The 21,282-nt window shown below is 46.1% G+C and overlaps 1 protein-coding gene across 4 annotated transcripts in view; it reads right to left on the reverse strand.

Moving 5' to 3' along the window:
* sirt5 (sirtuin 5) overlaps positions 1-17,721 on the reverse strand; it is a 56,572-nt gene extending 38,851 nt beyond the window's left edge. The window contains exons 1-2 of one of the 4 annotated variants that reach the window (XM_068058037.1): positions 17,613-17,721; positions 16,996-17,129 (exon numbers count right to left, since the gene is read on the reverse strand). In XM_068058037.1, coding sequence (XP_067914138.1) covers positions 16,996-17,107 — 112 coding nt within the window. In that variant the 5' untranslated portion in view covers positions 17,108-17,129; positions 17,613-17,721. Of the gene's footprint in view, positions 1-16,995; positions 17,130-17,184; positions 17,543-17,612 lie in introns of those variants that run through there. The other 3 variants (XM_068058047.1, XM_068058056.1, XM_068058067.1) reach the window with 3 other exon arrangements.
* Between the last annotated feature and the right edge of the window lie 3,561 nt (positions 17,722-21,282).

The raw sequence follows: 21,282 nt of genomic DNA on the forward strand, positions 1-21,282 counted from the left end.
TAAAAACGTAAAAGGTTTAAGCAAGTAAAGCGGGGGTGGGGCAAGAGATAACAAAGGAGGTGTAGATAGGACAAGGTCACAGAATAGCTGACCAGAAGGTCATGGAGCAAAGGCAAACAATATGTTAATGGTGTGTTGAAAGATAAAGCATTAGTACAGATAGGGCGTTAGTTTGTTCAGTTTGCTTACCCACTGTTTTTTTCATGTTTGTACTTGCAGCTGTTCAATTTTCAGTCCGTTAACACCCTATCTGTACTAATGCTTTGTCTTTCAACATACCATTAACATATTGTTTGCCTTTGCTCCACGACCTTCTGGTCAGCTATTCTGTAACCTTATCCTATCTACACCTTCCCCTTTGTTATCTCTTGCCCCACCCCTGCTTTACTTGCTTATAACCTTTTACATTTCTAATATTTGCCAGTTCTGAAGAAGGGCCACCGACCTGAAACGTTAACTCTGCTTCTCTCTCCACAGATGCTGCTAGACCTGCTGAGTATTTCCAGCATTTCTTGTTTTTATTATAAAAAATGTGCATTGTGAACAAGCTTTAAATAAGACGACTATTTAATTTACTTCCTCTTCACTATGTTGAACACTGATTTAGTGAGATACCTGGCATTGTTTTTGCTTGCACAATGTCTGCCACACACCTGATGCAGCAATGAATAGATGTCTATCTGTCAGGAATGATCTTGATCTCTTTCTATGTCTCTCTCCCTCCACACTCTGTCTCTCCCCCTGTCCCAATCAGTACTGTACCCCAGTTATACAGTGACAGACCTGTTCCCACCACTACTATACTCTAGTGTTATACAGTGACACCAGTACAGCAATGCAGTGGGACATCCATCAGTGCTGTAAATATTTCACAAGGGCAGTGTTTACAATGTAGTAGGTTCTTAGTGGCAATAGCAGGCCAGTTAGGAACAATGGGGAGGCTCCAAGCAGGTGCAGTGACATTTCTGATCAGAAGACAGAACTGATGATCACTGCTTGGGTTTCTGCTGAGTCTCTTGTCCAACCAGTCCTCAATCGGGGGCCTTGCCAGTGGGCTCCTTATCCCTGCAGTGTCAGTTCTCAGTACAAGCCCAGTAACACTGGCAAATCACAGCCCTTCAACAGAAAGCAAACAACCACAGGGGAACAAAAATAAGGTGTTAAATCCCAGCTGAGACATGTGCTTATTCCCGCTACAAGCAAGTGGCTATGCGGCAGCTGTCTCCACACATTCAGACTAAATTGCTCACCTTCTTCAGTTCGTGAAGCAGGTAGTACAAGTGTGCTGTATCCAGAGCTCCAGTCTGGGTGAGTGTTGCGACCACCGCTCCGCTGGTGAAGCCGAGCCACAGGCAGCCTGATGTCAGTCACACAGGATTGGCAGGCCGGATTCAAACCTATGGTGGGCCAGCTTCTGGCCCGCGGGCTGCATGTTGAACAACCATGCTACAGACCTTTCAAACCCACATTCTCTTTGAGCTTGGCTGGGGGTGAAGCATCAATGAATTTACCCACAAGTATCCATCCATTATATGTAGGACATTTTAAACATAAAATGGACACCAAATTTCAAAGTCAGGATTCTAATTTCTATTATAAGAGCAAAATACGGGAGACACTGGAAATCTAAAATAATAACAGAAAATGCTGGAAATCCTCAGCAGCTTTGGCAGCATCTGTTGAAAGGGAAACAGTTAATATTTCAGGTCGATGACCCTTTGTCAGAACTGGGAGTACTAAGAGCCATAATAGTTTTTAAGCAAGGCAGGGAAAAATGGGCGGGGGAAGGAAAGAACAAAAAGGAAGATCTGTGTTAGGGTAGAAGACAAGAGAGATTAAATGATAAAAGGATGATTGGGCAAGGCAAAAGGTAATGAGACAAGTAAAAAATGAATTAATGGATCTAGAGGTATAAATGGATACAGCAGAATAGCTGCCATCCAAAAACAAAACAAACCAAGTGGAAAAAAAATGAAGGCAGAGTTCACAATTTGAAATTGTTGAACTCAATTTTGAGTCCAGAAGGCTGTAAAACATCCAACTGAAAGATGAGCTGTTGTTCCGAGATTTATTGTAGTGTAGCAGGCTGGGGACAGAGAGGTCAGAGTGGAGTGGCACAGAAAACTAATCTCAGGATTCTGCTTGCAGTCACCCAATCTGTAATTTGTCTCTCCAATATGGAGGAGACTGCATTGTGAGCGGCAAGGGGTGTTCAGGGCCTTGGATGGTGAGAAAGGAAGACGTAAAAGGGCAGATGTTGCATCTAGAGGTCTTGACTGGAGGTCATCCAAAACTCTGCTGCACGTGTCCAAACTCGCACCAAGTCCCATTCACCCATCACCCCTGTGCTCGCCAACCTACGTGGACTCCCAGTCAAGCAACATCTTGATTTTAAAATTCTCATCCTTGTTTTCAAATCTTTCCATGGCCTCGCCCCTCTTTTCCTCCAGTCCCACAACCTCTACGCTCCTCTGATTCTAGCCTCGAGCATCCCTGATTTTAACACTCCACCATTGGCAGCTTTGCCTTCAATTGCCAAGACTCTAAGCTCTGGAATTGCCTCCCTGCAATTCTGGTCCCTCTACCTCACTTCCCTCCTTTAAGACACTCCTTAAAACCTACCTCTTTGACCAAGCTTTTGGTCATCTGACAATATCTCTTTATGCGGCTCTGTGTCATATTTTGTTTGATACTGCTCCTGTGAAGTGCCATGGGACATTTTATTAAAGGCACTATATAAATATAAGTTGTTGTTGCATGGGAAGGGGATGGATATTGTGGAGTCACCAAGGCGTGGCAGTGGGAACAGTCTCTTCAGAAGGCTGAAAGGGGAAGACATGTTAAGCAGCATGCCGGAGGCAGTGGAAAATTATCCACTGAATGTGAAGGCTGGTGGAGATAAAGTTAGAGGCAGTTTTGGGGGGAGAAGAGGGGTTTGGTGATGGGGAAAAAAAAATCGCAAGGGTTGAGAGAGGAACTGCAGGAAAATGGAATTAACACGGTCAAGAGCTCCATGAACCAAGGTGCAGGGAAGGAATCCTCGGTTGAGAAAGAGACATATATTGGAAGTGCTGGCAGGGAAGGTTACAATCAGAACAGATGTGACAGATGAAGAAACTGGAAGAATGGAAGAGTGTCCTTACAGGAAGCAATGAGAGAGGGAGTGCAATCAAGGTGGCTGTGAAAATCTGCAGTCAGTGGGCTTATAGGGGCTGTGGATTGATAGCCTATGCCCAGAAACAGAGACAGACACGTCAAGGAAGGGAAGGCAAGAGTTGGAGATGGACCATGTGGAGGGTAGAAATTGGAAGCTAAGTTGATGAAATGTTCCAGTTCATGTCGAGAGCAGAAAATGATACCGATACAAATCATCAATGTACTAGGAAGCAAAAGAAAAAGGTACGGGACGGGATCTGAGTAGACTGGAACAAAAATGTTCAACATATCTAGGCTGACACTCCAGTGCAGTATGAGGATGCGCTACACTGTCGGAGGTGCTTGCTGTCTTTCAGATGAGACGTTAAACCGAGCCCCATTTTCCCTCTTAGGTGGAAGTAAAAGATCCCGTGGTACGATTTGAAGAGAAGTTATTGCTGGTGTCCTGTTCAATATTTATGCTTCAATCAACATCAAAACATAGATTATCTGGTATTACCACACTGCTGTTCATGGGAGCCTGCTGTGTGCAAATTGGCTGCCGCATTTCCAACAATACAACTGTGACTAAACTTCATTGGCTATAAAGCACCTCGGGTGTCCTGTGGTTGTGAAAGGCACTATATAAATTCAAGCATTTTTTTTCATATCCCACAAATAGGTAGGCATGGCTGGGACCCATAGGTTCCTACAGTAACACCTTTTATTTGGAGGAAGTGAGTGGAGTCACATTGAACAACTTCTCCTTTAACTTCACAATAGTTCCATCCTTGCTTTTCTATGTTAGGTGGTTATGCCAAATCTTTAGAAATCACTGGTTAGACCTCAGCTAACGTATTGGCAGGAATTTTACGGTGGATGGACGGGAGTCGGACTCAGACATGGAAGTCGGTGGTGAACCCGCTTCAGTCTAGCCCAGGGATCCGTCCCGTATTTTGTGTCTCCCCGGGCTTTAATTGTCCCGAGGCGGGACTTCCACCCATTTGAGGGAGAAGGTCCCGCCTCAGTCAGCTGCCAGCCAATCAGCAGCTCTTCATCCCAGCAGCACCACTGGGAGCGGTGGCCACTGCTGGGACTGCAGCCTAGCCAATGCCATGGATCGAGGAGGGAAGGTAAGTAAGGGCATGCCTCACCAGTGGGATCGGTCCTTCCCTGGTGAGTCGTTTGGGGGGGGGGGGGGGGGTGCCTTGGGTCCCGGGGGTGGGTTGGGAGGTGGGGGCGGCCCTCAATCGGACACCCTGTGCCCGACTACCATGCCACCACCCCCCCAGGCGCGAAAAGACCAGCAGCTATCGCTGGGTAAAATTCCCATGGAGGCGGGCAAGGGCCCTTAAGTGGCAGTTAAGTGACCACTTAAGGGCCTTGATTGGCCTCGGGCAGGCAGGCTGTTTCCCACCCCCCGCCCGACGCTGTAAACTTGTCCGGAGGCGGAAGTGGGACGGGTAGGCCTCCCAGACCCTGTTGCTCAATTTTATGCTGCCCCCACACCACCATCCAACCTGCTGGGGCGGCGTAAAATTCTGGCCATTAAGTCCAATTCTGGGCACCACATTTTAGGAAGGACATCAAGGTCTTAGAAAGGATGCACAGGAGATTTACCAGAATAGTACCAGGGATGAGGGACTACAGTTGTGCAGAGATATAGAGAAGCTGGGATTATTCTCCTCATAGCAGAGAAGGTCAAGGAGAGATTTCAGAGAGGTGTGCAAAATTATGAAGGGTTTTGATAAGAGTAGATAGAAAAAAACTGTTTCCACTGGCTGGATGGACCGTTACCATAGGGCAGATATTTAAGATAACTGACAGAAGAATTAGAGGGGAAATGAGATTTAAAAAAAAAAAATACAGTTTTTAAAATCTGGAAAACACTGCCTGAAAAGGGTGGTAGACGCAGATTCAATAGTGGTTTTCAAAAGGAAATTGAATACTTGAAAAGGAAAAATGAACAGGATTATGGTGAAATAGGAGCATGTGACTAATTGGGTAGCTCTTTCCAAGAGTTGGCACAGGCACCATCAGCCAAATGGCCTCCTGCGCTGTAAGATTCTATGAGTAGATCAGTGTGCTGAAGACCCTCACATATGAGAAAACAGACACTGAGCAAGTTGGGGAGGAGAAAAGTGACCAAAAACATGCCTTTTCAGCCACGTTTAAGGTCAATTTTAAAGGCAGAGAGAGAGGTAGCAGAGACTAGAAATAGGAGAGTGTTGGCCCTGATCACTGAAAGCTCTGCCACTGTCAGTGGGTAGATAGGGTGGAGGATGCATACAAGGCCAGAAATGCAGGACCTAAAGCTTACCGCCTGGGTTAGGAGGCTGGGGAAGGTAGCAGAGACAGGTGGAGTAAGGCCTTCTTAGAAAGTCAGAAGGGACATTTTGCTAGCTGATGGAGGCCAGCAATTCGTGATAATAGTGCAGGGCAACATATAGGCAGCAGAGGTCTGGATAAATCAAGAGTTCAAGGTGGAAGGAGGTCAACAATGGAGAAGTCAAGTATACAAGCAACAAACGTGCAGATTAATGTTTCTGCATCAGTTGAATGGGAGCCAAGGAGGGAGGATGTAAATAAATGGTCTTAGTAATGGGTTTGAAGCTCAGTTTTGGGTCATACAGGACAAAGCTATTTAGAATACTTTCTGAAATCACTCAACATTCAACAACATTTGTTGCAGTTTAAATTCCTAAGTGGTTAAAAAAGTCACAGTGTGCTTTAAACTGTCCCATAACTAAAAATAAGATATTCACATCTGAACTTTGTCATTGCTTTTTTTGGTGCTGTACAAGCTGCACAAGATTTGCAAAATTGCATTTTTACTGATCAACAGTTATTTGGATACCCCAGCTGCAAAGAACATATAAATGCAAGCTGTTGCCGTTTAAATCTCAACCAACTACTGAAGTAAGCTAACCTCCCTAGCAAAGACTGCTCTCCTGTTTGGGGGACCTTGTGGTGCACAAATCTGCTGCTGTTTTTAACCTACAAAACAGTGGCTACCTCAAAAAATTTACTGGCTGGATTATACTTTGAGATGCTTAGAAGGACTTGAAAGGCACTTTATAAAAATACAAGTTTTTCCCCCCTATATACAATGTGTTCTCCATTTTCTAAAATTACTTTTTTGTTCATTATTTAATACAAGTTCCTTCTTCTACTACTACTACTAACTTTTCACAAAAGCCACTTTCACTTTAAGGAAGTGCTGTCAACTTCGGGAAAATGTTTCTTCTGCCATTGGTGGCATTTCCACATATAAATAACCTGAAGAGCCTACAGTACTGAAGACGCACTGTACGGGCTTTATGGTAAACTGTTGGGTTACCAGTCTTCCCTTCTGACCCACTAAAAGTGCCCACCCGCTTTCATCCACCGCCATGTTTGCCATAACTCAGTAGCATAATACAAGTACAGACACTCAAATCAACTCCACATCCATTCACAGGCTGGTTACATGTAATTTTGTCACATCACCACACCTGTGTCTTGCTTAAACTTGACTGAATTGATGCTGCTGACCCAGACCATTACATTCTTGTCTAGTCTGCGGGAGCTTTTCATAAGCATCCCTTGTTACAAACACATTGAACATAGTTCAGCCTTTCAAGTAATCTTGCAACTGATCTATATAGGCTGACACCAAACATCAAAACAAGACAGAGTAATGCACATAGAGGCAAGTTAAGAGTCACTCTCCCCAGACCCAGTCAGGTAAAATCAACCAATTAATTTATTTTTAAATGTCCTACTACTCAAGCTACTGCACTAGCTATCTATTATTCAAGTTAGTTAACAAGCACTTTTTCCAAACACTAATGTTATGGACAGATGGGAGCTGGTGTGGCTGACTTTCACTTTTCACCTCTCAACTGAACGCAGATAGTGTTTTAAATGAAAGTGTTTTAGTCCGAGTGTTTTAAGGATCAAATAAATAGACGAACGACAGGTTTCCTCACAGGTTAAAAAAGATAAATATTCATTTTTACAAAATAATGGAAAATATTCACAACTTCACCCACTCATGCATTCACAAGAAAAGATAGATTTTGTGTGGCCCCGAGGCAGGAGGCACAGAGTATCGCGATGAGTGACAGAGGGCCCATCACCTCCCCGTTGCCAAGCCAGCTTACAGGGGGCAGGATAGACTGATGGCCCAGAGGCCAATTGAGGCCTTTAGTGGCCCATTAATGGCCAATTAAGGGCCACTTCCCGCAGCCATTGGGATCTTACCAGCAGCAGGGCGTGCCTCCGCCACACGGGGAGGACACCTTGTAGCAGGAAGTGCCTTCCCTGCGGGCTTGGGGGGCAGGGCAGGTCCCTCTGATGTGGAAAATAAAGGGTTAATAGGGTTACTAAGGTTCATATAGCTAAAGTTGTTTTTTCTCTTGATGAACTTTTCCATCAAGAGGCCCTGGTCTTTTATCTGTTGTAAGAGATAAAATTGGGAAGGGCAAAATTGCAAAGAACTGGTATTGAGGTGTTGAAAAGAAGTGCATAAGCAATAGTAAGATAACCAAATATGGGCATATGAGTAACCAGCTGTATTAATTCCGCATCGTTATTGTATAAATATTTCTTCTGTAACCATGATTTTTATCGAGACTTTGGCATGCTGAAGGCTCTCCCCCACATGCTTGTAATAAAAACTTTGAGTTCAGCTCACTCTTGACTTTGAACTGGCTTTTGTCCCACAACACCCACCTTCATGGGCAATTTGTGGCCCCCGGAGGACTCCCACTGGGAACCACTTTACGCCCCCCACTGGACGACCACCACAACCCCCCCACCCTGCCTGGGCCTTCTGAACTGGACCCGGCAACCCCGCCTCACCTCGGCCTGAACGTTCATTGTCTTGAAAAGGATGAAGAGATGCAGGCTCCTGGTGGTTAAGTCTCAATCTGAAGTAGATGGTGGACATCCTGGTTCACTTTCCCAGATGGGGGAGTTCCAAAGTCACCCTGCAATTTCTGTGCTGTAGTAGTTAAAAGATGTTGTCCCGCTTAGTTAGAACTGTCTCAGCTGTTCTCGCACGAAAAGACCTTCTCTGGCTGTTCTTCCTCCCTCCCTCTCCAGAGAGATACCTTTCAAGGTAAAAACTTGTCAGGTTGGGGTGTTGGTCAGGTGACTAAGGGCACCCTCCCCTTGGGTAATTCATACAATGTTCCAGGATATGGGAACCATTGTTACATGATGGCGTCTGAATGTGGTCCAATTTGATAAAAGGTGTTATTTCACAACTAATATTTCGGCCTTGGCTTCGGAGTCAGTCTGTCCGCAAAAGTCTTTGTTAGCTCCATTCCTGCAGATTGGAGTTGTTAGCATGGAATGGGCTGTTTTTTCATTTCAATGTATCTTCCCCAAAGCTAATTCAGATGTGGATAATGGGTTTTGTCTTCAACAGACAAACATGTTTATTGACAGTACAGGAGGGGACACCAGACCTCTACACCATTTTGTTTGTGACACAAATGCGTCCTTTTTCTGTAGTTAGTCCAACAGTTGATTTTTATTTCATAATTCCTCCAGTTCATTTCATATTTCACCACTCTGCTTCCTTCATGAGCGTGACAACAAACATACAAAAATGTCGTCCGGGGAAGATCTATTGGTCCAATCAGTCTGTCCAACAGTTCTAAGCATCAAAATAAACATGTGATCCCAAAGGCAAAAAGGATTAAAAACTCAGGGCAATTAGGGGATAAAACTGGAATCCATCTTTGAAAGCCCCCTTCCCCTCCACATCAAATTAGCTCCAATTTACATAGATACCTCTTACAGTCTACAGCACAAACAGGCCATTTGGCCCAAATGGTCTGTGCCAGAGTTCATTCTCCACGAGCCTTCTCCCACCCTCTACTTCATCACACCCTGCACTTCATTGCAGTATATCCTTCTATTCCTTTCTCACTAACTTAACTAGCCTCCCCTTAAATACATCTATACGATTTGCACCAACTACTCCACATGGTAGTGAGATCCACATTCTCACCACTCTCTGGGTAAAGACGTTTATCCTGAATTCCTTACTGGATTTATTAGTGACTCTCATATTTATGGTCTCTAGTTTTGAAATGCACCCCCCCCCCCAGCCACACCAACCCCACATGGAAACATCTTTGTCTAAAAGTATGAAATGGCTCAATAGGGTAAAAACCTATTAGGTCACCCACAGCCTTCCCTTTTCTCGAGAAAAGAGCCCCAGTTTGTTCAAGTCTTGTCCGATAGGCTGTGGCTCAGTTCCTGTTGTACAAGGCAATGTCTACACCAGCCAGGAGCAGTCCCAACTCTTACTTGAAGGAATTCAGTGAATCAATCGCCAGGATTTTACCAGCCCTCTGGGGACTGCCTGGGAAGCTGATAAAATGGCAGCGGAAGGCATTGGGAGGGAAGCCAGATGTCTTCCCACTGCCGCAGGATATTTTGAGGCAGGAACAACAATTGCTTTGTCAATTCACAGCCATTTTACACACCTGCTGGCATTTTACCGACTTCGGAACAGCCCCCCCATGTGGAGACTGCCATCGAAGTGCCCTCCAGTGGCATCTGGGGGTGGGGGCAGAGGCCTTCCTTGCCGGGGACTCCATGTCCGATGGAGGAGCTTCCTCTGCAGCACCGATACCACCACGGAAGGGTTCGCCCCTCTGATCACTGGGGCCTACTTGCCTGGCCCCAGCACACGCAAAAAAAATTTCACCAGCCCTTTGAGGACACCTCAACATGGAGGCACCCTCTGCTTCACCCTGCAGCCTCAGTAGTGGCCATCTCTATCAGCAGCACTGCAGAGGCTACCAACCCTCTAATTGGGCAAGCAGCTGAGAGGCAGGCCACCGATCTTAAAGGAACGGCGGTCCTCGCAGCAGCTTTTTAATTGGCTGCTGCCAGAAAAATCCCCTCCGCGGTCCCGCCGTTCACCTGCACAGGCTCGGGACCTGCATTTGGGCCCAGCAGCGGGACCCACAGCTTGCCATTAAAATTCCCAAGTGACCCCTGACAACAGAGTGGCCTACCAATGTCATCAGAGTGCTCCAAGCTGTGCACATGCGCAGCCTACATCTTGCCAGAACAAAGTGGTGCATGTGCGGGATGGCATCATTTCGTAGCGCCAAAGTCATTGCATCACCACATCTGATCAGACTTCGCGCATGTGTGATAAAGCGCTAACGGGTATCCAGTCCCCCACTCAGATGGAAGGAGCGGCTAAATGGGAGATTTTGAAGCTGGAGCTCGATCCCGACTGCTCGTTCCTGCCCCACTGGCTGCTTTCCATCCTTGGCAACTCGCTCCAGGCCTCGACGCTTTCTCCCCCTCCCTCCGACTGGCTACTAGCACCCCCCCCAACAAACGACCTTGCTGCTCCTCCCCCACCACTCCCCTGACCAATTGTTCCCTACTCCACCCCGCTCTCCGGCTGCTCGCTCCCTGCTTCCGCCTCGCCAGCCACTAGCTCCAGGCTGCGCCGCTTCCCTCCTCTGGGCCACTTGCTCCTATGTCGCCCCGTCACCCCTGACAGCCCACCTTGTTTCTTTGGGCGGCACGCAGAGAACAACCAAAGATGGGAGCAAGTGGCCAAGAGGAGGGAAGCGGCGCAGCCTGGAGCTAGTGACTGGGGTGGGGGGTACTGGGCAGCAGGGAGCGAGCGGCAAGAGAGTGGGGTGGCGGAAAGCGAGGAACTATCAGCCGGAGTGGGGGGGGGGAGCGAGCAGCTGAGGGTGGTGGGAGGGGAATGCAGCCAGTGGGGGAGAGGGAGAAAGCGTCGAGGCCTGCAGTGAGTTGCCGAGGGGAGAGAGCAGCCAGTGGGGCGGGAGCGCGTAGCCGAGTTGAAATCAATCCTGGTCAGTCATATAAAATGTGGATAACAAATTGGCAGCACATTTTATATTCTGCCCGATTCTCTTCTCCATCAAATCGGACTGCCAATTCACTATCTCCCAAAAGTATCAGAACATGGAAATTCAATCATAAAATTCCTTTTGTATTTATTAGGATTACTGGAACATTAAATGGGTCTGAGAATTACAGTTAGTATCCTATTCTACATACTAATATTACTGGGCTTCCACCCAACTTAATGCAAGGTTAGTTTGCTAGAACTAACTAGCCATAAGCATTTCCTGTGATAAATTGAGCAGCACCATCTTTAATAAAAAAAAAATACTGCAGATGCTGGAAATCTGAAATAAAAACAAGAAATGCTGGAAATACTCAGCAGGTCTGGCAGCATCTGTGGAGAGAGAAGCAGAGTTAACATTTCAGGCAGGAAGGGAATGGGTGACCACCAGGCAGAACAAGAGGACCAGGCAGGCAGTGCAGGAATCTCCTTTGGCTATCCCCCTGCAAAACAGATATACTGCTCTGGATACTGTTGGGGGGGGGGGGGGGGAATGGCCTCTCAGCGGAAAGCAGCAACAGCCCAAATCATTGCATCACGGTTGGCTCTGCTGCACAGGGGAGGAGTAAAAAGTGTGGGAATGCAATAATTATAGGGGATTCAATTGTAAGGGGAATAGATAGGCATTTCTGTTGCCGCAAAAGATACTCCAGGATGGTATGTTGCCTCCCTGGTGCTAGGGTCAATGATGTCTCAGAGTGGTTACAAGACATTCTGAAGGGGGAGGGTGAACAGCCAATGGTTATGGTACACACTGGTACAAACGACGTAGGGTGGCACAGTGGTTAGCACCGCAGCCTCACAGCTCCAGCGACCCGGGTTCAATTCTGGGTACTGCCTGTGTGGAGTTTGCAAGTTCTCCCTGTGTCTGCGTGGGTTTTCGCCGGGTGCTCCGGTTTCCTCCCACCACCAAAGACTGATAGGTAAATTGGTCATTATAAATTGCCCCTAGTATAGGTAGGTGGTAGGGGAAAGATAGGAATAGGTGGGGATGTGGTAGGGAATATGGGATTAGTGTAGGTTTAGTATAAATGGGTGGTTGATGGTCAGCACAGACTCGTTGGGCCGAAGGGCCTGTTTCAGTGCAGTATCTCTAAATAAAATAAATTTTAAAAAGAATGAGGTCCTAAAACAGAATATAGGGAGTTCGGAAGCAAGTTGAAAAGAAGGACCTCAAAGGTAGTGATCTCAGGATTACTACCAGTGCCACGTGCTAGTCAGAGTAGAAATAGCAGGATATATCAGATGAATATGTGGCTGGAGATAGTGGGGGGGGGGGGGGGGGGGGGAGGGGGAGGGTTATAGATTCCTGGGGCATCGGGACTGGGTCTGGTAGAGGTGGGACCAGTACAAACTGGACGGGTTACGCCTGGGCAGGACCGGGACTGATGCCCTGCGGGAGAATTTGCTAGAGTGGTCGGGGAGGGTTTAAACTAAAATGGCAGGGGTTGGGAACCTTTGCAAGGAGTCAGAGGAGGGGGGAATCAAAGACAAAAACAAAAGACAGTAAGGGGAAGAAGAAAGTGATAGGCAGAGAAATCAAGGGCCAGAATCAAACAGGGCCACAGTGAAAAAAAGTGGGAAGGGGCCAAGTAATGTTACAAAGACAAGCCTTAAGGCTTTGTGTCTTAATGCGCGGAGCATTCGCAATAAAGTGGATGAATTAATCACGCAAATAGATGTAAACGGAAATGATATAGTCAGGATTACGGAGACTGACTGCAAGGTGACCAGGGATGGGAAATGAACATCCAGGGATATTCAGTATTTAGGAAGGACAGACAAAAGCAAAAAGCTGTGGAGTTGCATTGCTGGTTAAAGAGGAAATTAACGCAAGAGTGAGGAAAGATATTAGCTCTGACGATGTGGAATCTGTATGGGTAGAGCAGAGAAACACTAAGGGGCAAAAAACATTAGTGGGGGTTGTATATAGACCCCCAAACTGTAGTGGTGATGTAGGGAACGGCATTAAACAGGAAATTAGAGATGCATGCGATAAAGGACATCTGTAATTATGGGTGAATTTAATCTGCATATAGATTGGGCAAATCAAATTAGTCACAATACCGTAGAGGAGGAATTCATGGAGTGTATACGGGATGGTTTTCTAGACCAGTATGTTGAGGAACCAACTAGAGAACAGGCCATCCTAGACTAGGTATTGTGTAATGAGAGAGGAATAATTGACAATCTGGTTGTGCGAGACCCCTTGGGGATGATTGACCATAATATGATAGAATTCTTCATCAAGATGGAGCGTGACGTAGTTGATTCTGAGACTAAGGTCCTGAATCTTAGTAAAGGAAACTATGAAGGTATGAGACGCGAGTTGGCTATGATGGATTAGGAGACGTTACTTAAAGGGATGACGGTGGAAAGGCAATGGGAAACAATCAAAGAGCGCCTGGATGAACTGCAACAATTGTTTATTCCTGTCTGGCACAAAAGTAAAACGGGAAAGGTAGCCAAACCATGGCTTACAATGGAAATTAGAGATAGCAATAGATCCAAGGAAGAGGCATACAAATTCGCCAGAAAAAAAAACAACAGACCTGAGGATTGGGAGCAGTTTACAATTCAGCAAAGGAGGCCCAAGGGATTGATTAAGAAGGGGAAAATAAGAATACGAGAGCAAGCTTTGCAGGGAACATAAAAACTGACTAAAAGTTTCTATAGGTATGTGAAGACAAATGTAGGTCCCTCACAGTCAGAAACAGGGGAATTTATTATGGGGGAACAAAGAAATAGCTGACCAACTAAATGCATACTTTGGTTCTGTCTTCACAAAGGAGGACACAAATATCATACCAGGAATGTTGGGGAACACAGGGTTTAGAGAGAGAGGAACTGAAAGAAATCAGTATTAGTACAGAAATGGTGTTGGGAAAATTGATGGCCGATAAATCCCCAAGGCCTGATGGCCTGCATCCCAGCGTACTTAAGGAAGTGGCCCTAGAAATAGTAGATGCATTGGTGGTCATCTTCCAAGATTCTATAGACTCTGGAACAGTTCCTACAGATTGGAGGGTAGCTAATGTAACCCCACTATTTAAAAAGGGAGGTAGAGAGAAAACGAGGAATTATAGACCAGTCAGCCTGACGTCAGTCGTGGGGAAAATTCTAGAGTCCATTATCAAAGATTTTATATCAAAGCACTTGGAGAACAGTGGCAGAATCGGACAGAGTCAGCATGGATTTACGAAAGGGAAATCATGCTTGACAAATCTACTAGAATTCTTCGAGGATGTAACTAGTAGAGTTGATGAGGGGGAGCCAGTGGATGTGGTTTATTTGGACTTTCAGAAGGCTTTCGACAAAGTCCCACATAAGAGATTAGCATGTAAAATTAAAGCGCATGGGATTGGGGGGAGTGTATTGCGATGGATAGAAAATTGGTCAGCAGACAAGAAACAAAGAGTAGGGATAAATGGGTCTTATTCCGAATGGCAGGCAGTGACTAGTGGGGTACCGCAGGGATCAGTGCTAGGACCGCAGCTATTCACAATATATATCAATGATTTCGATGTGAGAACTAAATGTAATATCTCCAAATTTGCAGATGACACAAAACTGGGTGGGAGGGTGAATTGTGAGGAGGATGCAGACAGGCTTCAGGGTGATTTGGACAAGTTGAGTGAGTGGGCAAATGCATGGCAGATGCAGTATAATGTGGATAAATTTGAGGTTATCCACTTTGGTAGCAAAAACAGGAAGGCAGATTATCTGAATGGCTATAAATAGAGAGGGGAATATGCAACTAGACCTGGGTGTTGTTGTACACCAGTCACAAAAGGTAAGCATGCAGGTGCAACAGGAGGTAAAAAAGGCAAATGGTATGTTGGCCTTCATAGCGAGAGGATTCAAGTACAGGAGCAGGGATGGCTTGCTGCAATTATACAGGGCCTTGGTGAGGCCACATCTGGAATACTGTGTGCAGTTTTGGTCTCCTTATCTGAGGAAGGATGTTGTTGCTATAGAGGGAGTGCAGCGAAGGTTTACCAGACTGATTCCTGGGGCGGCAGGACTGACGTATGAGGAGAGATTGAGTCGGCTAGGATTATATTCGCTGGAATTCCGAAGAGTGAGGGAGCGATCTCATAGAAACCTATAAAGTTCTAACAGGACTTGACAGGATAGATGTAGGATGGATGTTCCCGATGGTGGGGGAGTCCAGAACCAGGGGTCATAGTCTAAGGATACAGGGTAAACCATTCAGGTCTGAGATGAGGAGAAATTTCTTCACCCAGAGAGGTGAACCTGTAGAATTCGCTACCACAGAAAGCAGCTGAGGCCAAAACATTGTATGTTTTCAAGAAGGAGTTAGATATAGCTCTTGGATTTAAAGGGATCAAAGGATATGGGGCGAAAGCAGAAGAGGTTACAGCATTGGATGATCAGCCATAATGAATGGCGGAGTAGGCTCGAAGGGCCAAATAGCCTACTCCTGCTCCTAGTTTCTATGTTTCTAGGTCAGTGACCCTTCATCAGAACCGGTAAACATTAGAAATGTAACAGGTTTTAAGCAAATAAAGTGGGGGACAGGTTTTAAGCGACACCCGGGTCCACTCCTCCATTACCCCCCCCACCTCGTCCCCTTCCCACAGCACCTTCCCATGCAATCGCAGGAGGTGTAATACCTGCCCATTTACCTCCTCTCTATCCAAGGCCCCAAACACTCCTTTCAGGTGAAGCAGCAATTTACTTGTACTTCTTTCAATTTAGTATACTGTATTCGCTGCTCACAATGTGGTCTGCTCTACATTGGGGAGACCAAGCGGAGATTGGGTGACCACTTTGCAGAACATCTCCGCTCAGTCTGAAAGCATGACCCTGAGCTTCCAGTTGCTGGCCAGTTCAACACACCTCCCCTGCTCTCATGCCCATATCTCTGTCCAACTTAAGTTCAAGGAACAGCATCTCATTTACCGATTAGGCACACTACAGCCTGCTGGACTGAACATTGAGTTCAATAATTTCAGAGCATGACGTGCCCGCTTTTTATTTTTAGCTTTTTTTCTTTTTTGTTTATTTTATTTTAGTTTGTTTCTATTGTGCCTACCCACTGATTGTTTTCATGTTTGTGCTTGGGGCCAGGCTGCTCATTTTTCTGTCAATTAACACCCTCTCTGCACTAACGCTTTGTCTTTCAACACACCATGAACATACCGTTTGCCTTTGCTCCATGACCTTCTGGTCAGTTACTCTCCACCTCTTTGGTTATCTCTTGCCCCACCCACACTTTATTTGCTTAACACCTGTTACATTTCTAAGATTTGCCAGTTCTGATGAAGGGTCACTGACCTGAAAAGTTAACTCTGCTCCTCTCTCCACAGATGCTGCCACACTTGCTGAGTATTCTCAGCATTTTGTTTTTATTAGCGCCATCTTTAATCCTGGCAGCTGCCTGAACATCACAGACAGTGACATTCCAGTGGAAGAGACTGCATTTGCACGTGCTAGTTCTGCACCACCTAGCGGTTGCGCTGTCAGCAAACGCAGCCTAAACTTCCAGCTAATGTTCACTGCACCAGCCAGCAACCTGTTTCACATGTTCACAGTTCCTTGGGAATAAGAGTTGCCCAACATCCAACCTGCTTGTCCTCACATAACTTGTAAATGTGAACCTGTGGTCTTCTCTAACCTATTCTGTTGAAATAATTGCTCTACATGCACATAATCTAGCCCCTTCATTGTTTTATAAACCACCCAAATCACCCCCAAGTCTATACTTCTCCAGTACAGAGACCCAGCTCACTTAACCTATCTGGGTAACAGGCATTTTAAAGTGGGAATTTGATGTGGCCCTGCGCTGCACCTTGTCCAAAGCCTCAATACCTCCTCCATATGACGAATTCAATTACATGAAATAATTCTTTGACTATTGGAACTTGCAAGGTTTGCAGGTTTTACATGATTTGTGTTCCAAATTAAATCCCTGTCGTCAACAAAGTACCTACCAGAACTTTGGCGGCTCATTTCGATCTGGCTCAGTTGCAACTTGGAAGGTCGTTTAAAGCAATTGCCCACCTGCGAAACAAGCTTCCTGGCAGTGAACTGAAGAAGAATCATTTTGTTTTTATTAGCGCTGACTCTGAAACAAGAGAAACGCTTTTTCAAAAATGATCGCTAAAAAATATAAAAAATACCTTACAAGTGATTCAGTTCCTGGTCTGTTGACTTTGCTCAATGAAGACAGAAACAGGAATGATTTCACTGTACTGTACACAGGGCACTCAAAGTGGGAGGAGCTTAAAGTACAGAACGCAAGGGCAGAGCCCCAGGTGGGTTTAAACTATGCCTGTGTGTGACCGAACCGCGTATGTTTAAAGGTGCTTGCTAACATTACTATCATGGTAGAGTCAGGCAAGGGGCCGCGCTCGGCTCTTGCCGTGTCCCCGCGAGGACTCGAGCCGAGGTTGGAAGAAGCCGGGAATACAATCCGAGGTCCTGCGGCCCATAGACTCTCCCTGGTTCTCCTCTCCGTCCCCCAACCTGGGATCAACTACCCGCGCAAACGGAGGTGACTCCCTCTCTGGCTAAAATTACCGAATATATTAACGTGGCCCGAACTCACCTGCGCTTCGAGGGGAAGGGGCGGGAACAACGGCAAACAGCAGCAGACTGCACCTCCCCGCACCGAGCAGAAGTGACTGAGCGCCGTTTACACCGTGGGAAGCGAGCGCCCCCTGCAGCGCTGGCGGCTCCTCCTCAGAGTACAGCGTGGAGCGCCGCACGTCCCGCTGCAATGACAGCGTACACAGAACACATAGCCAGAGCTGCCACAGGGCATTTACCAACAATCGCAACAGGGAAAACTGATCCTAATCGGACAGCACTGCAAATCTGCAAAATGCATCCCCATTCTTCTTGCAGACCTATTATCAAGCATCACTCACCGTTAAGGAGAGATTAAACAGTATTATAATGCTGGAGAGCGAAGATGTCCCAGAGGGATCAAGGACTGAATCTCTGATTAGAGTTAAGAAACAATAGAGGTACCATTACCATCAAAGACCACCAAAAAGTGGCAAAGATAATAGGCAAGCAAATTTGCTGGGAAATTACAGAGAGGTGCAAAAACTATTGAATAGTGATAAAGAGGGACTTTAATTATCCTAATATAGACTGAAATAGTAATAGTGTAAAGGGTGGAAAGGGGGATGAGTTTCTAAAGTGTGTTATAGAGTCATTTACAGCAGAGAAGGAGGCCTTTGAGTCCATTGAGTCCATGCCGGCTCGCTGCAGAGCAATCAAGTCAGTCCCACTCCCCGATCCCCATAGTCCTGCAAGTTTATTTCCTTCAAGTGCCCATCCTAATTTCCTTTTCACATCATTGATTGTCTCTGCTTCCACCACCCTCGTAGGCTATGGGTTCCAGGTCATTACCATTCGCTGTGTAAAAAAGTTCTTCACATTGCCACTGCATCTCTTGCCCGAAACCTTCAATCTGTGTCCCTTAGTCCTTGTACCACCAGTTAATGGGAACAGTTTTTCCTTATCTAACCTATCTAAGCCAGTCAGAATCTTGTACACCTCTACAAAATCTACCTTCAATTTTATTTGCTTCAAGGAGAACAACCATAGCTTTTCAAGTGAATTTTCTTGATTAGTATATTTTCAGCCCAACAAGGAAGAAGCCATTGTTGGATCTGGTTCTAGGAAACGAGGTGGGTCAAGTGCATCAAGTGTCAGTCAGGAAACATGTACCGAACAGTGATCATACTCACCATGGAAAAGGAAAAGGGGCAATCTAGAGTAAAAATACTAGATTGGAGGAGGTCCAATTTCAGTGAGCTGAAAACAGATCAATCTCAGCTAAGCTGGAACCATAGATTAGCAGGCAGAAATGTACCAGAACAATGGGTTGATTTTAAAGAGGAAATGTTATGGGTACAGTTCAAGGTGATTCCCATGAAAGACAAAGGGAGCTCCAGGAAAGCCAGTTCTCTCTGGATGACAAAACTGGAAGGAGCTTATAGCCATGGTAAAACATAAACTGAGCATGTGGGAGCAGTGTTTTCTCTCCATTGTGGGTAAGAACCTGGTCATAAGGTGCATGGCGCTGACATTGTTACTGTACAAGGCGTAGGTCTGGCCCATACCCCACTCCTGTGCTGTGGCGGTCACCTGAGCCATCTTCTGCTTTATCTGGAGATCGAAAATGGACCGTGTCCATCGGGACACGATGTTCAAACCTCTGGAAAAAGGGGGAAAAAACGTACCCAATGTCACCCTCATCCTGATGGCCACCTTTGTGTGCGGCTGCATCAAGCTGTGCATAGAACCCCAGTTCGCAAACACCAAGTGTCACTACCTGCTGAGGTTCTATCTGTCCCCGATGTTGCGAAGGAGGGTCTGGTCACATTGCCGTGAAATGCTCCATTCAGTTGGACTGTGCCGTACCACCTGTCCCTCATGGAAAAGATTGTGCGGAAAACGCCTTTTACGACAAATCCATCAGGCAGTGGTCTGCACGGAATGTCCTCAAGGCCCTACGGGAAAAGGATGGATGCCCGAGCAGACTGTCAAAGTCATTTGGCAGAATGCCTCATCACCAGAACTTTCAAACAAGCGCAAAGATGTAGCTTGGCTGGTGGTGAGAAGGACCCTCCCCATCAGATCCTTCCTGCACGCCTGGAGTCTCACCACCTCCGCACACTGCCCTCAAGGTGGCTGTCGTGGGGAATAGACCATTGTACACCTCCTTCTGGAATATGACTTTGCAAAGCAGGTCTGGAAAGAGATGCAAACGTTTTTGTTGAGGTTCATCGCGAGCAGCTCTGTAACACAGGCGACTGTGCTGTCCAGGCTGTTCCCAGGGACACAAACCATGATAAAGATCAACTGCTGCTGGAGGACCATCAGCTTGGTGAAAGACGCTCTTTGGTCTGCCTGAAACTTGCTGGTCTTCCAGTGCAAAGACTTGTCCACAGCCGAGTGTTGCAGACTGGCACATTCCAAGGTCCAGGACTGTGTGCTGAGGGATGCCACAAAGGTTGGGGCAGCCACTGCAAAGGCTCAATGGGGAAAGGCCACTGTGTAAGGTCCTCCCGCCATTGTACACTAAGGGGCTGGAACCGATGTAAAAAAACCCTCTGGCTGTATGCACCAAGATATGTTTTTGCTGTGTAATGCAAACGTACATATGAACATACAAATTAGGAGCAGGAGTAGGCCACTCAGCCCCCCCATCTGCTCCGCCACTCAGTAAGTTTATGGCTGAACTGATTACTCCACATTTCCACCTACCCCCGATAACCTTCCACCCCCTTGATTATCAAGAATCTATCTACCTCTGCCTTAAAAATATTCAAAGACTCTGCTTCCACCGCCTTTTGAGGAAGAGAATTCCAAAGACTTTTGAGAGAAAAAATTGCTCCTCATCTCTGTCTTAAATGGGCGACCCCTTATTTTTAAACAGTGATTTCTAGTTCTGGATTCTCCCACAAGGGGAAAAAGCCTTCCAACATCCACCCTGTCAAGACCCCTCAGGATCTTATGTTTCAATCAAGTTGCCTCTTACTCTTCTAAATTCCAGCAGATACAAGCCTAGCCTTCTCGGTAACTCCTGAGGCCTGCTTGTTCTTAAAGCAGTACTGATCCTTTGCTGTCTAAAAGACACACCACATACTTCCCCCCAAAAAGCTACAGGATCATAACACCGCCGCCCCTGGCAGAATGAAATGCCATTCCTGGAATGCGTTTCATTACAATGGGTAAAAAAAATACAAATTGAAAAAACGCTAACAAAAGGTTGTACCAAGGAGGCTACAAAGGGATATAGGTAGGCTAAGTAAGTTGTCAAAGATCTGGTAAGTGGAGTATAATATGGGAACGTGGAAAATTGTCCACTTTGGCAGGAAGAATAAAAAAGAAGCATATTATCTAAATTGTGAGAGATTGCAGAGCCCTGAGATGCAGAGGGATCTGGGTGTCCTCGTGCATAAATCGCAAAAGGTTAGAATGCAGGTACAGCAAGTAATTAGGAAAGCTAATAGAATGTTATTGTTTATCGTGAGGGGAATTGAATACAAAAGTAGGGAGGTTAAGCTTCAGCTATACAGGGCATTGATGAGACCACATCTGGAGTACTGTGTACAGTACTGGTCTCCTTATTTAAGGAAGGATGTAAATGCATTGGAGGCAGTACAGAGAAGGTTTATTTACCTGGAATGGGTGGGCTATCTTATGAGGGAAGATTGGACAGGCTAGGCTTGTATCTGCTGGGATTTAGAACAGTAAGA

Source organism: Heterodontus francisci, chromosome 2 (assembly GCF_036365525.1).
Source record: "Heterodontus francisci isolate sHetFra1 chromosome 2, sHetFra1.hap1, whole genome shotgun sequence".
NCBI lineage: Eukaryota > Metazoa > Chordata > Chondrichthyes > Heterodontiformes > Heterodontidae > Heterodontus > Heterodontus francisci.